Genomic DNA, 16,270 nt, shown 5'->3' with positions numbered 1-16,270 from the left:
ATGTCATGACTACTAAAATCCATCCAGCGCTTGGTCGGACACAGTTTAGGGGGAAATCCTGGATAGAGTGCCAGTCCTTCACAGGGTACGTACACATATACTAAGCAATTTTAGAAATATCACATCACCAATCTTTCTTTGACCTGCAAGAGTAAAGCTGTACATATGGTGTGTGGGGGGGGGATATCGACCCTGATCCTGAGACTACAGCGCTACCTGCAGAATCACTAAATAAAAACCTATTTTTAATTAAGTGTTTCATAATAAAACTGGTCTGCAATAATTTATATTATTTGTCGTTCTTCCAAGCTCTAATCCAGCTTCTAAGCTCTTTGCTGTTCCCTACCATTTGTCTGCTCCCTCTTGGGTTACAGGTTTAAATCAGATGGCTATAAACGCCATGCTATACTCCGATTAATTAACTTCAAGGCAACGGTCCACATGATCTTTCTTTGGCCTCCGATGATTTTTACTAAGAACCAAATATGCCCCCTGCTGGCCAAGCAGGATAATAATAGCAAATGGCAATTTATGGCACGTTTTAGCACCATTTTAACCAGCTGCAAGCGAAATTCTTCAGGTCCGCTGACCCATGTCTCTATTCTGTGTCCTCTAATAATTTGACAATGTCATTTTACGCCGAGCAGTGCACACTCACGGACAGAGGACTTAATGTTCTGTCTAATGATATTACTACTCAATTATAATATTTAAGGCATGAGGGTATCATTGAGGATAAGCTCGGACAGGTTCATGTGTCATTCTGCATTGGGGGGGGCTCTTTTTCATAATCCTCTCCCCTCAAATTAAGCCCCTCTAGGGTGCCGAACATGCTTTCCCTCTGACTCCTCCGAGGTCGGGGCCTGTTTAATACACCTTAGCTGCGGGGAAGAGAATGAGTCACTGCACAGTGGTTCTGTGGGCGGGGCTTGTGCGGGGCATGCGTCATATATGGTGGGCTCGCCCTGGAGGTTATGGATGCCCCGTGACCTGACACTTGTGCCAGCCTGGGGTGTGGGGGCACCTTGTGCTGCTGGGTACTGGGTATCTCTGTATCACTTCACCTTGGCACTGTCGCCCCTGGTGATTTTTCTGTGCCTGCCAAGTCAAACCGGGCGCACTCGGCCTTCCTCATCTTCGAGTCGTCGGCGTGTTCTCTGACAGCTGGGAGGCTGCCCGGCAAATGCCAACCGTGCTGCACGTTACTGTGGGAGGGAGTAATGGGGCTGCAACTTGAACGACGCGGCGACCGGATCGCCGTTGGGCTCCAGCCTCCCACAGCATCGCATGTCACTGGAGGAGCATAAAAACGAACCCAGAATTAAACTGGCTGTTTAATTTAAACGAAACTATGAACGTAAGATGTGCGTAGGGGATCGTACGTTGAACAGGTTTGACATACAAATGCTGCTCCAGAATTCATGTCAAACAGGTGAGAGTCCTGAGCGTTAAGTGTGCCATTCTGAGACCGATTCAGCTACGTGTCTGTCAGTGTGCCTGGCGCCTGAGCACAATCTCTCAGTGATGCTATTCAGGAGGGGGGCTATATTTACCGTGCCCTGTGACTGCTGGCCCCGCGTGTCGGATTTCAGCAGCATGCCCCATGGCGGCTCTATCAGCACCTGCTGCTAAGTATAGCGCTCTCTCTGACTGGGCGACACCAATGCTCCAGCAGGGCTCTGTCTCCAGACCGCAGCGGGAAAAAATACCGGCCAGACTCGTCCCAACCTTAACGCTGGTAGTTTAAGGGTGGGTGGGCCTTCTCTTCTTTTTTTATTTCCCCTTTTCAAAGCGGTGACCCGAGTTTGGACTGTACCGGTACAGTGCTGCGGTGCTGGATGGTCTGTGGGTCCTTTACTGAACTCATCTACACGACTGGGTTACGACACCCCTGACGGTCTGTCTCCCAGGGAGTGTGTTCACCTGAAGGTACAGTACAGGAAAACCTCTTGGCCAAATTTCAATAACAGGTCAGATTCATAGTCATTCTTCAGTCATTCATCACCCTACAGCTATTTGTTTGTTTAAACTTAATTATATGTCAGCTTTTTTATTCTGAATAGTTGTCATTTTGCAAGACAGCTGCCGGATTAAAAAGGACAGTGAATGTTTTAAAGAATAATGGTTTAAACTGGATATGTGGAAAACTTCTCTGAATACATAGGATCTAATTTGAATTCAAGTGATATCTCATTACATTAACTGAAGCTTTTAATGCTCCAGAAAATGGGGATGTAAGGTTCATGATGGATTGACAGCTTCCCTATGTGGTGTTTGTTATGATTATTTGCTCAATTGTTTCTATATATGTCAATTGATATTTTTCTAGGAAATGTTGAATTAACATTTTCCAAAGATAATTGTGCACCATTTATTAATTCTTTTATTAGAAATTTGAAGTTAATCCTGCTTCATATTGAATATAACATATCAACGTTATGTAAGTGTGTTGATCTGAACCATTAGAATCTAACAGTTTGATGTAGCAATATTAGCTGTGATGTTTCATGAAGGTGCTGATGCAGGCTTATGTATTTCACTTTCTTAAATGGGTCGTGTGACGGGGGCAGTGAGGTTTCCCAGCATTCAATGTGTCATTCTTGGTTTCCTATTAAGCTTCCCCACCACTTGGATGTAAGGCAGAGCCCCTCGGCCTTGGAGCCTGGTTTGGGTGGAGATGGAGAGGTGGCCAGCAGAGGAGGACCACTTCCCTTTCCATTACAGCATGCCCCAAGGCTTTGGTGTACGCAACGATGATGGCCCGAACCATGTGGAGATCTTCGACATCATCAACATCCACAGCCATCACCGAGCTATCTCTGAGACGACTTGTCTGTGCGACATATTTGGAGATGACTGCGAGTCGCCAACTCTGTCCTGCAGCCCAGCCTCAGATTTCCTCACTATGAAGGAGGTAGATGATTTTACACTAGCAGATGACTCCAATAATGAATCATCAGGGTCTTACCACACAGCCGTATGTTCTGAACAGTTGAGCGATTCTAGTGAGACCTTTGAAGATTCTACGGAGACTCATGCCCCAGCATCCTCAGACAGTGTGCTGTTATCTAGTCCAGAAAATATAGATTCTTGCTCTCTCACATCTACTAGCTTTGAACCCAGCAATATTCAATCTACAGGCACTTCACCCACATTAGAACACACTGATTTGCCCCTTCAGTCCAATGGTACCACTGACCGAATCAGCCCCTCAATTCACCCTGGAAATACTGATATATACAATTCCAGGAATTTTGGCCTCCCACAGAACACCACAGCTATACTTGAAAAAAGGGAATCAAATCACTCGCCTAATCCGGGATGTCCTATCCCCTTAGCCAGACTCCAGACTATAGCCCCAACACTAATGCACAGGAATACATCCTCATCACTTACACCCAAGATTACATCCCCATCATGTTCACCCAGGAATATATCTCCATCACTGACATCCCAGATTACAACCCCAATACCTACACCCAGAAATATATCCCCATCACTGAGACTCCAGACCACATCCCCAATCCCTGCACCCAAGAATACATTCTCATCACTGAGACTCCAGATTACATCCCCATCACCTACACCCACCGATACACCCCCATCACTGAGACCCCAGACCACATCCCCAATCCCTGCACCCAGGAATTCATCCCCATTAGTCAGTCCCCAGATAACATCCCCATCGCCTACACCCACCGATACACCTCCATCACTGAGACCCGAGACCACATCCCCAATCCCTGCACCGAGGAATTCATCCCCATTAGTCAGTCCCCAGATTACATCCCCATCATCTACATCCACAAACACATCCCCATCATCTACATCCACAAACACATCCCCATCACCTACACCCACAAAGACATCCACATCACCCAAATGTCAGACCACATCCCCAATCCCTGCACCCAGGAATTCATCCCCATTAGTCAGTCCCCAGATAACATCCCCATCACCTACACCCACCGATACACCTCCATCACTGAGACCCAAGACCACATCCCCAATCCCTGCACCGAGGAATTCATCCCCATTAGTCAGTCCCCAGATTACATCCCCATCATCTACATCCACAAACACATCCCCATCACCTACACCCACAAAGACATCCACATCACCCAAATGTCAGACCACATCCCCAATACCTACCTCCAGGAATAGATCTCCATCATTGACACACAATATTACATCACCATCACTTATACCCACCGACACATCCCCATCATCTACACCCACAAACACATCCATATCAACCAAACTTCAAACCATATCCTCAGTACCTATACCTAGGCATACATCACTGACACCCCAGATTACATCCCCATCAGCTACACCTACAGACACATCCCTGTCACTTACAAACACATCCACATCACGCAAACTTCATACACCTCCAATACCTACACCAAGAAATGTGTCTCCATCATTGGCACCCAAGATTACATCCCCATCACCTACACTCACAAACACCTCCCCATCATCTACACCCACAAACATATCCATATCACGCAAACGTCAGACTACATCCCCAATACCTACATCAAGAAATACATCCCCATCATTGACATCCCAGATTACATCCCCATCACCTACACCCATAAACACATCCCCAGCACTGAGACCCCAGATTACATGCCAATCACCTACACTCACAAACACCTCCCCATCATCTACACCCACAAACATATCCATATCACGCAAACGTCAGACTACATCCCCAATACCTACATCAAGAAATACATCCCCATCATTGACATCCCAGATTACATCACCTACACCCACAAACACATCCCCAGCACCGAGACCCCAGATTACATGCCAATCACCTATACTCACAAACACATCCCCATCATCTACACCCACAAACACATCCACATCACCCAAACTTCAAACCATTTCCTCAGTACCTATACCTAGACATACATCCCCATCGATGGCACCCCAGACTACATCTCCATCACCTACAGACACATCCCTGTCTCTTACAAACACATGCACATCACGCAAACTTCATACATCTCCAAAACCTACACCAAGAAATACGTTCTCATCATTGACACCCCAGATTAGATCCCCATCACCTACACCCACAAACACATCCACATCATGCAAACTTCATACATCTCCAATATCTACACCAAGAAATATGTCCCCATCATTGGCACCCCAGATTACATCCCCATCACCTACACCCACAAACACATCCATATCATGCAAACTTCATACATCTTCAACATCTACACCAAGAAATATGTTCCCATCATTGGCACCCCAGATTACATCACCTACACCCACAAACACATCCACAGCACTCAAACTTCAGACCACATCCCAAATACCTACATCAAGAAATGTGTCCCCATTACTGACACCCCAGATTACATCCCCATCACCCAAACTCCAGACTATATCACTGTCACCCAAGACTATATCCCCATTCTCCAAACTCCAAAGTGCATTCCTATCACCTGGACCCAGGAATGCATCACCCTCACTAAAGTCCCAGCCTGCTTCTCAATTACTCACATCTGGGATTGCATTAACCTCAGCAAAACCCCAGACAACACCCCCTTCAGCTACACCCAGTACAGTATCACCTTCACTGAAATCCCAGACTACCTGTCCATCATCCAGTTTTGGCAAAATGTCAACATCAACCTCACCCAAACCCAGCACTACAGCTCTCTCACCCAAGCCTGATCCTAAGACTACAGGCCTCTCAGCAGAATCGGGGGACGACACTAACGGAATCAACCTATGGCCTGAACCCAGAAAGACTGATATCTTGTCCAAACCCAGAAGCCCATCCTTGTCGCCCAAGACCTGGGGAACAAACTTCTCGCCTGAATGCAAAGTTACAGCCTCAGCCCAGGAAGACACTCCCTTGTTTAAACAAAACGAATCTAATAATTCATTTTCTCCTGAACTTTCAGGATTGAACTTCTCACATCAACCTTGCAATACAGACAGAGATTCACCAGCTGTAGGCCTGGGAAATAACACCAAACAAAAGAGCTTCTGCTCCTCTGAGTCACATTCCACTTTGGACACAGTCCTCAACAAAGCATCTGCAAACAGAGAGAGCAGGCTAAAGGGGGAAAGGAACCACTGCAGCCCTCCTACCTTTGAAGCAGCTGTGAACCCAAACTCGTCATCCAGTGGAAGTCCCTGCACTGCAGAGCACAACAACTGTCCCTGCAGAGACAGGGGGGATGAGGTGGGAGAGGGCAACATGGCTAAGAATCAGTGGGGCGAGGAGGGGGAGGGTAAGTGGGTAGAGAACTGTTACAGAGAGGAACAGGTTGAGCTGTCATTCATTGCCAAGAATAGAAAAGTCCCTGTAAGCCACAGCCCCCCCGCTACATACAGACGGCCACAGACGAGAATGCCAGCTCGCTGTTATTCAGAGTGTCTCCTCGCAACCCGGCAGCAGCAGCACCAGAACTCTTTCAGACCTCAGCGTTCACAGCACGATCACCCCAGCGGCTCTAGGAAACCTCAAGTACTGCCAAAGACCGCCGACAGCAGTAATATCAACTCTACCCCAGACTGTGCCAGTGGCAGCTCCAGTATGGGTAGTGAGTTGGATGAGACGGACAACGAGGTGAAGTGGTTCACAGACTTAGCCTTCAAGAGCCTGTCCACCCCTCAGGTGGACTATCTGGATGTGTACAACTCCAGTCACAGGTCCTCCACCAACATGTCACAGCCATCTACTGAAGACAGCACCGGTGCTAACGCCTGGTCAGCCTATGCAGATCTACGTGGTTCCGTGCGTTACGAAAACGACGAGCTGTTACGCCAGCCGCCCACGGCTTTCCCTTCAGATGGCCTCAAGAAAGCGAAACGCTTTGAGATGGGCAGCTTCGAATGTGTGGATGTGGCCCTGGAGAGTGGGGGTGAGACTTGCAGGGGTAAAAAGACCGTTCCGAAGAGGCAGATCCAACTCAAGAAGCGTGACACATGTGAACCTCCTGCCCAAGAGAACAGCGGGGATACAGCTGAGGCCTCATCCACGCACAAAAGACACTCAAAAGATGTCTTTCTGCGCCAACATAGCACGCCAGCTGCCGTCGAGGAGGAGTCTTACAAGAGCAATTCAGACTTGGGAAACAGGAAGCAGAAGCTGCAGAAGTCTGTCTCCTTGGACGAGACGTCGGGCAAGACCAAGATGGCTACCTGTTTCATCAAGAATGTTCTCTCTAAGAAGATGCAGCAGGAACACAAAGACACGAGCCAGCAGGTACCATTCCAGAATAGAGTCATCAGCCCATCTGAACCTATAAGCGAAACTGCTGACACCTCTCAATCTTCTATTAAACAGACTATCAAAACAGAGGTGTCTAGCCTGAGCTCAGAAGTGCCCTCAGAATGCACCCTATCCTCAGAAGACCTACCAGGCAACCTTAGCAAACAACCCGAAACCTGCAACTCCAACCCCCAGCAGAGGCCATCCTGTAAATTCGATCTTAATCCACTTCAGAGCAGCACCGTCAGATCTGACTCTCATATTAACGATAAAGGGGGAACAGGGAAAAGGTCTGAGCTACTGATCCCCTTTGAGAATAAGAAAAACAAGAAACTAATTTCCAGGGAGGACATAAAGCAGCTGACGGATGACAACCTGAGGGAGAAAAACTCCAGTGACTCAGCAAGTGCCATCAGCAGCAACACAAGCGAGGCTGCCACCCGACCCCCAAGCACGCAGAGCGGAATGACAAACAGAGACAAGGAATGCCATGCCAAGCCAGATAACCACAAACAGCAGAGTGCCAGGAACATCTTCACGTCTAAAACACCAGAAATAACCCTAAAATCAAGTATTGCTGGTGAACAGAAGAAGACTTCCATCAAGGTTCCACCTTTGTCTCCCGGACCAGAAATAATGCCAAGCAGGAGTCCTGACATTCATTCAGCAAAACGAGAAGGAAAACAAGAAGGAGAGATTGAAAACCCGACTGTGAATGAAGCAGGCAGCGGTATAGATGTAGATCCAGGAACAAACAAAACTAAAGGTTCCGTGCACAAAGTAAAAGATGTGAGAAAGATGGTAAAAAACACATACAGCTTATCGTTTAAGGCAACTGCTGCAACTGCAGAAGACAGCAATCCCACAGCACAGGAGGAAAAACTGCCTGCACACCCTCCTCCTATGCAGATTGAATTCAAGGCTATCAGCAGGAAGGAGGAGAAGGCACCAGTTAGTGCTTCTGTGATTCCGCAGAAAGGCGACAAGGCACAACAAGAGCCATCCTCTCAGACTATTCAGGAAAAAGCCAGGGAGACGGCCTCGATTCACATTACACCCAGGAACGTTCCCACTGGGGACATGGCTACCTCAGAGTTACATGAGGAGACACCTGATGCGGAGTCGAGTAAAGCTGACCGCCTTGGTGTATCAGAATCAAATAGGCCAGCAGAGAAGCAACAGAAGGAAAGTGAGCGAGCCCCTAAGCTGAGCGGTCCAGCTAAGCTGCCCTGCAAGGACAGAGAGATATCTACCCTCATTTTACTACAGGATGGGCAAACGAATGACCCAACAGCCCCACCTCCCCTGAGTCTAACCACCACCAGCAGCAGCCGCTCCGTCTCCATGCTACTGAAAGAGAACTGCTTTCAAGCTGACATCGGTCTTTGTGATGCTCCAAACGGAAGCCAATTGCCTACACCTAAGCATGTCAACAGGTTGGAGGTTCCGTTACCAAGCCGCCCAGTGGAAGATATTGGCCCTGGGGCGAAGAAAGAGACAATTTTGGGTTCCACACCAACACGCACTAATATCTCTCCAAAACTAGTCCCACCACTGGAGACTAAAGGTGAACCCCTCCATAAAGAACCTCTTACACCCGGAAAGACAGACATGGGGAAGATCAGCCGCAAATCCCCACTGAGAGAAACACAAGCAGTAACATCCTTATCAGCAATGTCTAGCTACACTCAGCGACAGTCAGTGACAGAAGAAACCCACACCACTAGCTACATCCAGGAGTCGACGGTGGTCGCGACATCCAGTAACACTGGTCAACCTGTAGTAACAGTGACAACCAGCTTTAAACAAAGTCCAGCACCTGCCAGCAGCCCACAGCAATCAAATATCGCAAGTACACAGGAGCAAGTTATGTCAGTGGCATCCAGCATATCAAGAACTACGGCAGCACCCACTACAACACAAGCGCCAAGTTACATCAAGGAACCGGGATCAAGGGCACCAATGCGACATCAGCCATATGTTGACAAATATCGCTTTTATAACTCAGATGACCCACCAAGCTATGACGAGAGGGAGAGCTTCAGCCCCCTGCATTTAACGGACCTGCCTCCCAGGAGGCTCCACCGGTACCATCCCACCTGCCAAGTTCCTCCATGTGCCTGCGCTCAAGAGACTCTCTTGAGCTCTGGGCAGCCCAGCCTTCAACCCTCCAACATAGCTCCTCCTGCAGCACCGCTACTACGTCCGCAAGATGCGTGCTACCCTCAAGCTGCCCCCCCAGCCAGCCAGCATGAGCCCGGGTCAGACGTCCAGCCGGTAAACCTCCAGCCAGCATCACCGCAAGTCACCCAGCCCAGGACTTTGCAGGCTCCAGCCCCATTCCAGTCTCTGCAGCACCCGCCCGCAGTACCCGCTTATCCGGGACCACTGATGCAGCCGCGTCCAGAGGACAGCAGGCAGCCAGGACAGAGGACGGACAGGCAAGTGCTCCACCCCCGCCCACCCCAACAGCCAACACAACTGATCGGAGGGAGTCCCTATGGCAGCCACACCCAGTCGCCCACCTCACTGGAATCGAGACCCCCTTACTTGTCCAGTCCACAGAGCTTCACGGCTTCGTTCAGCCCAGAGTACAGCAGCGACGGCCCTGGAGACAGTGGAGTACTTTACCCTGAGAGTGGCAGTAGCCTTTTTGGACAGAGTCCACGGCGTGTTCTGCTGGACCCCGAAACTGGGAAGTACTTCTACGTTGAGGTGCCAGTGCAGCCGCTACGCAAGATGCTGTTGGACCCCGAGACCGGCCAATACGTAGAGGTGCTAATCCCGCAGTCGGGTCTGTACCCACCCTCCGCTGTCCCCTACCCCTCTCTGCACAGCCCCAGCATGTATCCTCCACAGTACATGCCCTACTCAGTTTCACCTCACCCCCCCACCCAACCACCGCGGCACCCAGAGGTCCCAGCACCCCCAGCTCTCCACCAGACCAACACAAGTTTTGGGAACCCAGGTACCCAGGGCTCAAAACGTGAGTCCCAGAAGCACCCTCCTCTGGATCAGAGTTACCTGGAGAGCATGTACTATGTTCCTACAGGGATGACTGCAAGCCCGAATCCCACTCCTCCGGACTTTTATCACAAACTTCCCCCTCGCCCAAACTCTGAGGGTAAAAGGTCCTAAAATTTACATAGAGGTGTGTAAAACACACAAAATACACGTGGAACATTAAACTTACAGCAACAGTATCCACAGCTTGCACTGCGGTAAGTATTTTAACGCTGTTCTCCCATAGTCCCATTGTGTTCCATTTGTGCTACACGTATAATGATACTAAGGTAAAATTCAGTCACATGACTTACCTTAACTAAAAGAATGAACTGCAAACTGTTAAAATGCAATGAAGAAACAGTGGCTTTATCAGCTATACAGCTCTTTGGGGTTCTGTTACAGTACATTTCCTTTAAAAATGTCCTTGATGGAAATGTGGACATCTCTGTCGTCCGTGGCAGAAAACCAGTACAGGGATGAATTTCTGTGCTCTGCTTAAACTCATGGATCCTCAAAAGCTGCACTCTGTACTGGGAACTCAAGTTTTTGTATGTTAAGATAATAGTCTGTCCGTGTAGCTTGACTCAAATGTCGTGCTTAAAATAGAGAAACCTCCTGCATTATCCTTTAGTTGTTTTTATTTTCTATGGCGGTCAGGCTGTGATACGAGCCGCAGTCCGAGGCAGTCAGAAGGGCGTTAGAGATGGTGTAATGCCACTGGGCTCTAAGAAAGGCCTAGAATCCAGGTGTGGTGATAATCCTCGTTTCTGAGGAACAGAAGAGCACAACTTCACTAATCTCTCCATTCTGCACCATTGATTGTGATGTGTGAACTGAGTGGGTCAGTCCCTGCTGGGAATTCGGTTATAAAACCGTTATAGTTAGAACACAGCCATTATTTAATTTTATGACATGGTCATTACTGGCCCCTAGCAGGGACAAATGAGAGCTGGGAGTGGGCGGGGGGGGCGCTCAATCTCCGTTCTGTGCTTCCGGGTTCAGAAGTTGGGCCCGTGTGGTGTGTAACGTGAGGGCCACGTAAGTCAACGGATCGAGAATGAGCTTCCTTCTAGCTGCAGCAGAGACCCTGCAGGTGTACTGTGAGTCCAAGGACTGCAGTACCCTGAGACTTTCTGTTACTCTGACAAGGTGGTACAGTCTTCCGTCTCCTCTGAGCTTTCGATGTTTGTCTGATCTCTGCGGCGTGAATGACGACTGTTGTGCACTATAGACAAAAAGTGAAAAAAAAAAGACTGCAAATGGTATAAAACAATGCAAAAGTGACCACTGTTAAATTTTGTACACAATAAAGATATTTGTCTTTATGGAGATGGAGTGTGATAGTCTTCTGTGCATCTTCCGAAAACATATTTTCTGACATTCATCAGGTGAGAAATCTTATACTTTGTAAAAAGCCGTACATTCACAGACATAATGATGACCTTCCTCTGGCAGTAATCTTATGTAGCATCTTGCCAACATACTTATCACTGAAACAAACCTATCGTTTTCCCCCAGGTACTGTGACGTTTCTTGGTTCGCCAGAACCACTTTTGCCTACTTTTCATTTCCAGGCTGTCCAGAGCACATGGCTCTGTGGAACAGGGTGATGTTTGTGCCCTTTTATAATACCAGATGTGCCTTTAGAGGGGAGGATTGCATCAGGCTGAATGCCCTGGGAAATCCCTGGAGAAGATCTAGAAGTTTTGGCTGGATAAATGTCTGCAGAATGAGCCAAGTCTTCAGTCAGATAAAAGGGCAAAAAATATTGTCATATAAAAGTATTTTCCTCATTTCCTCAATGGGGTTTATATAAAACATGCCAAAGAAAATGATACCATATTTGGCTTTGGCTCCATCGATCAAATTCCTTCTTGCAGGGGGAATTCCAGGTGTGAGCTCTGTTGTCTTACAGTGCCTCCCAGTGGACATTGAAGGGTAGCACAGAGACGCCAGGCTGTTGACAAAATGCAAACCGTTCAAATGCTCTAGTTTGCAGTAGTGGACATTTACTAAGATGAAAAAAAACAAAAACACTGAGCCGTAATACCTTTAAATGTGCATGTTAGATGTATAGTGAAAGTCTATGATCGGGACTGGGAGGCCATGACACGCAGAATAGCTAAAGGCAGTTTGCCACGGCATAAGCTCTCTGAAACTAACTGTGCCAGTGGTGGTGGGATAATTTACGGATCAGTACGGAGCCCTTGGGCGTGTATCACGAAAGTGATTTCTTGCTTAGCTGGATAACTTCTCGGGTTTAAGGTAGTCTGGGCTAAATTTAAGTGAACAAAGATAAAAATCCATTTAACCGGCGTACCTAAAATCCGACAAGTTATCCGGCAAAGCAAGAAATCCAGCTGCGTGATAGAGCATGTTGGGGCTACGGACAGTAAAATTATGCGCAGTAAATAATTGCAAAAACTGTGTTATACCGCCTGGGGTCTATACGGAAGCGAGGGATCCTAGAGACGAATCACTCAACCCATAAGGCAGAAATATTTTAATTCCGTCTTCCAGCACAAACAGCTTCACGTGAAATTTCATGCAAAAAGTATAAACACACATAGGACAAGCGGGTATAGGTAATGGATGGAAGTACTTATATGATTATATCACAACATACAGAAAGGACCATTCGTGTTCTGTCATTCATCACGAAGCAATATTTTCCTTAATCCCCCTGATGTCTCAGAAACATTGGCCGACGAAATTTTGAGAGTATTTAAATCCAGTTTGTGATTTCATTTAATTTCTCCCACGATGTTGATCCCTTATATTTAAGAATTACGTTTCATTAAACCGGCTCCTTTGTGGCTGTGACTCTGCACACGCGTAAAGGAGCAGCCCTGGAATGGTCATGGAGGAAATGGGAATGTATGTCTGTTGTATCGATCTCCTCGCTTCGTATTGAAATTGTTTTTCCCCGTTGTATCTGAGACAGAGAGGCGACAGACGGAGGACAATGGGGATACCGTGAAAGAAAGGGGAGGGGCATTTCCCTGCACTAGACGGGAAATCAAACACGTGTAAACTCAGCAATCTGCTTCCCGTCTCGGCAATGCCCCCCTCCACAGACCCAGACAGAACCACACAATCCTGGTGTTACGGCCCAGTCTAAGAGGAAATAGACAGTTAAAAATAAAGCATAGACATAAACCAAAATATATTGTTATATATCACTATAATGATATTGAACGAATGAAGTTTCCCATAGTAACGGTATATGGGAAGAATCAATGTAGATGTCGCGATACTTGCAGGACGCGATGTGGATGCGATATACCGTTTCCGGATTTTGTGTGGAAATCTGCCCATTGATTAAAATTATGGTTAATACTGATGATGGAAAGGCCGTTAAGGCGCTTCTACCCCCCCGCGCCCTCTACCCATCTCTCCCACCTTTGAATGTTTTCAGACAGAAGCTCACAAACAAGAATTAGGGCCCTCACTCTGACCCACACAGTGGCATGACATCAGTGAGTTGACATGCAAATGAGCAATATCAAAATCGATAGTACAAATGTACCATTCAGTTTTTTTTTTTTTTTTGGCGAGCACCCAGTGCTGCCCCTGCCAGGATGCCCCCCATGGTGGCTGCCTATGTTGACCATGCCCAAATCTGCCACCGATTGCAATATTGTTCCTTCTGATTTACTGATTTGCAATATCACCTTTGTGGTCACATCTTCTTGGATGATAAATTCTGGCACATGTGCAATACCAGTGTGTACAAGTTATATCACTATGTTTGTAATAATACAACAATTTTTGGTAACACACTTGTTTTTTATTGTTATTTTTTATACCTTTTTATATATAAGTGATGGACAAGATGAACCATTCACTGTTTCCTCGCCCCACTAGATGGTGCTTTTGGTTTGCTTTTTTGCTTTCTGCCCTTTTTAAACCGAGAGCGCCATCTAGTGGGGAAAAAGCTCTGTAATCTTACAGTGCCTCCCAGTGGACATCGGAGGGTAGTACAGATCTCATGCAGGAAGTGGTTCAGAATTCAGGTTCTGATGCATTAGACATGATGACATGTGCTATATTATTCATAAGCTTGGTTTGACACCAAAGTGTAAAGAAGAGTGTATTTACCACACTGTGTCATGTCTGTGGGTGATCAAAGGCATAAAAAAAATCCAGAATGCAGTCACAGACAGGGAAATGAGGACTGGTAGCCATGTATAAACAAGACTACCAAGTGACTGATGCAGTTCAGGTGTTGACATTTACCACATTCGTATTGCGGATCATGAACAGAACACAGCTGTCCAGAAACAGGGCTCCGGGGGGCCAGCAGTGACCCCTCCTGGCCAAATGGGGGAACACACAGAATGGCACTTGATCCAGAGGAGATGTTTATTATTCTGTGGTGCCCTCCATGTGTCATTTCAACGCCCACAGCAGTTAGTCATGTTTTTAGAACGGACGTGGAGTTTCTGACCTTTACGTGCCCGTGTCACAGACAGTCCAGCTCTCTGTGCCAGACTCCTGCTTTCACAGCAAGGGCAATAAACAGCTCCGTAGACCAGTGGCAAAGCTGCCCACCACAGACATCACATCATGGACCAGCGCCCTAGATATTCGGACGGTCCTGTTATTGTTTGGGTCTTGTTTCCATTTTCCATGCCTGTGTCCCCTCCCAGACGGGCCTTGATTTCCCCGCGCTGTTCGATGTCGACCCACAGGCTGGTCCCGTGGAAACTCCACAACAGCCTGGTTTCCTTTATTATCGTAGCGATAGCGGACCTATTTCGCCCCTGAAAGTGACTCTCTGGCAGCACCCGGCATGCGCCGATAAGCCGTTTCCAGAGTGTCACAGCCCTTGTCGCTCACCTTCGGTATCTCGAGTGGAACCAGGATGGACGCTGAGTGCAGCTGCAGGGACTCAGAAGTGATCTGCCGTAATCTGAACTTCCACTTCAAATGACACAGCTGATGACAGGGCCTGAAAAATGACTTGTTACGAGAAATAAAGGGGTGGCAATGAGTCACTGCTTATCATTTTTCACAATAATAGTTTGCCAGATGCACTTCAGAGGATTAATACTGATTCTCGGTAATTCCCGGAATAAATATTTGAAATATTTGATGCTGCATTTTTATTTCACTAAAAATCAAGGGTCCTCAGATCAGGGATTTCCTCGAAAAGCTGTAGTTGACAAAACGTCTGTATTAACAGTTATTTTGCAGAAAGGAAAAAATATTATTCCACATTTACAGCAAACACTCCAAAGGCGATTTCTCCCACCCCCCCAGAGAGAGAAATACAAAGGCCTTATTTACTACTTATGTGATCACGCATTAGCTGTGGGGGAGTTATTTGGGAGTCATTAGTCAAAACAGTTCAAAAACCCCAGCATATAAATCATTTCCATTTTTGAGCAGGTGTGTATTTAGCAGTTTGTTCCATCATCAGAAAGACAAATCCATCCAGCCATCTTCCAGACCTCTTTTTCCTACTGGGTCGTGGGGGGTCCGGTGCCTATCCCGGAAGCAATGGGCACGAGACAACCCAGGATGGGGTGCCAGCCCATTGCAGGGCACACTCACACACCATTCACGCACACATCCACACCTATGGGCAATTTAGCAAGTCCAATTAGCCTCAGCATGTTTTTGGACTGTGGGGGGGAAACCCGAGTACCCGGAGGGAACCCCACGACGACATGGGGAGAACATGCAAACTCCACACACATGTGACCCAGGCGGGGACTCAAACCCGGGTCCCGGAGGTGTGAGGCAACAGTGCTAACCACTGCATCACCATGCCGCCCCTAGAAAGACAAATGTGATGCAAAATAATAAAGGGAGAAGAAAGAAATATATTACGGGGGGGTTAACACTGCTGTCTCATGCTTCTGACTAGTGTTCAAGTCTCCAGCCACCCCCTAAGGTAAGCTGCTTCTAATTAGACTGCATGAGATGGGAAAGTTAAAGGCTGGAAGTGTAGAATTGTTGGGTATCCAGAGTGTGAATGCTTAGTTGTGACTGACAGTGTAATAC

At 47.4% G+C, this 16,270-nt stretch overlaps 1 protein-coding gene across 3 annotated transcripts; it reads left to right on the top strand.

Moving 5' to 3' along the window:
• Positions 1–1,269: 1,269 nt before the first annotated feature.
• On the top strand, positions 1,270–11,587 carry LOC125750864 (mucin-17-like). Of its 3 annotated transcripts, none has more exons than XM_049029187.1 (4): positions 1,270–1,432; positions 1,793–1,970; positions 2,617–4,592; positions 4,776–11,587. In XM_049029187.1, the coding sequence occupies exons 3-4, from the start codon at positions 2,678–2,680 to the stop codon at positions 10,388–10,390; spliced, it is 7,530 nt and encodes a 2,509-aa protein (XP_048885144.1). In that variant the 5' UTR covers positions 1,270–1,432; positions 1,793–1,970; positions 2,617–2,677; the 3' UTR covers positions 10,391–11,587. The 3 variants fall into 3 exon arrangements, with proteins under 3 accessions (XP_048885144.1, XP_048885145.1, XP_048885143.1); XM_049029188.1 differs by lacking the exon at positions 1,270–1,432 and having other exon boundaries at positions 1,632–1,970; positions 2,617–3,851; positions 3,960–4,592; XM_049029186.1 differs by lacking the exon at positions 1,270–1,432 and having other exon boundaries at positions 1,633–1,929.
• The last annotated feature ends 4,683 nt before the right edge of the window (positions 11,588–16,270 follow it).

Source organism: Brienomyrus brachyistius, chromosome 10, assembly GCF_023856365.1.
Source record: "Brienomyrus brachyistius isolate T26 chromosome 10, BBRACH_0.4, whole genome shotgun sequence".
Taxonomy (NCBI): domain Eukaryota; kingdom Metazoa; phylum Chordata; class Actinopteri; order Osteoglossiformes; family Mormyridae; genus Brienomyrus; species Brienomyrus brachyistius.
This window is presented reverse-complemented; position numbering and strand designations above follow the sequence as displayed.

Excerpts from the sequence above, each read along its gene's own strand:
- LOC125750864 (XM_049029187.1), top strand. The coding sequence starts at position 2,678 with ATGGAGAGGTGGCCAGCAGAGGAGGACCACTTCCCTTTCCATTACAGC. Across the intron at positions 4,593-4,775 it reads CCAGATTACATCCCCATCAC|CTACACCCACAAACACATCC; the intron begins CTACACCCATAA and ends AGATTACATCAC.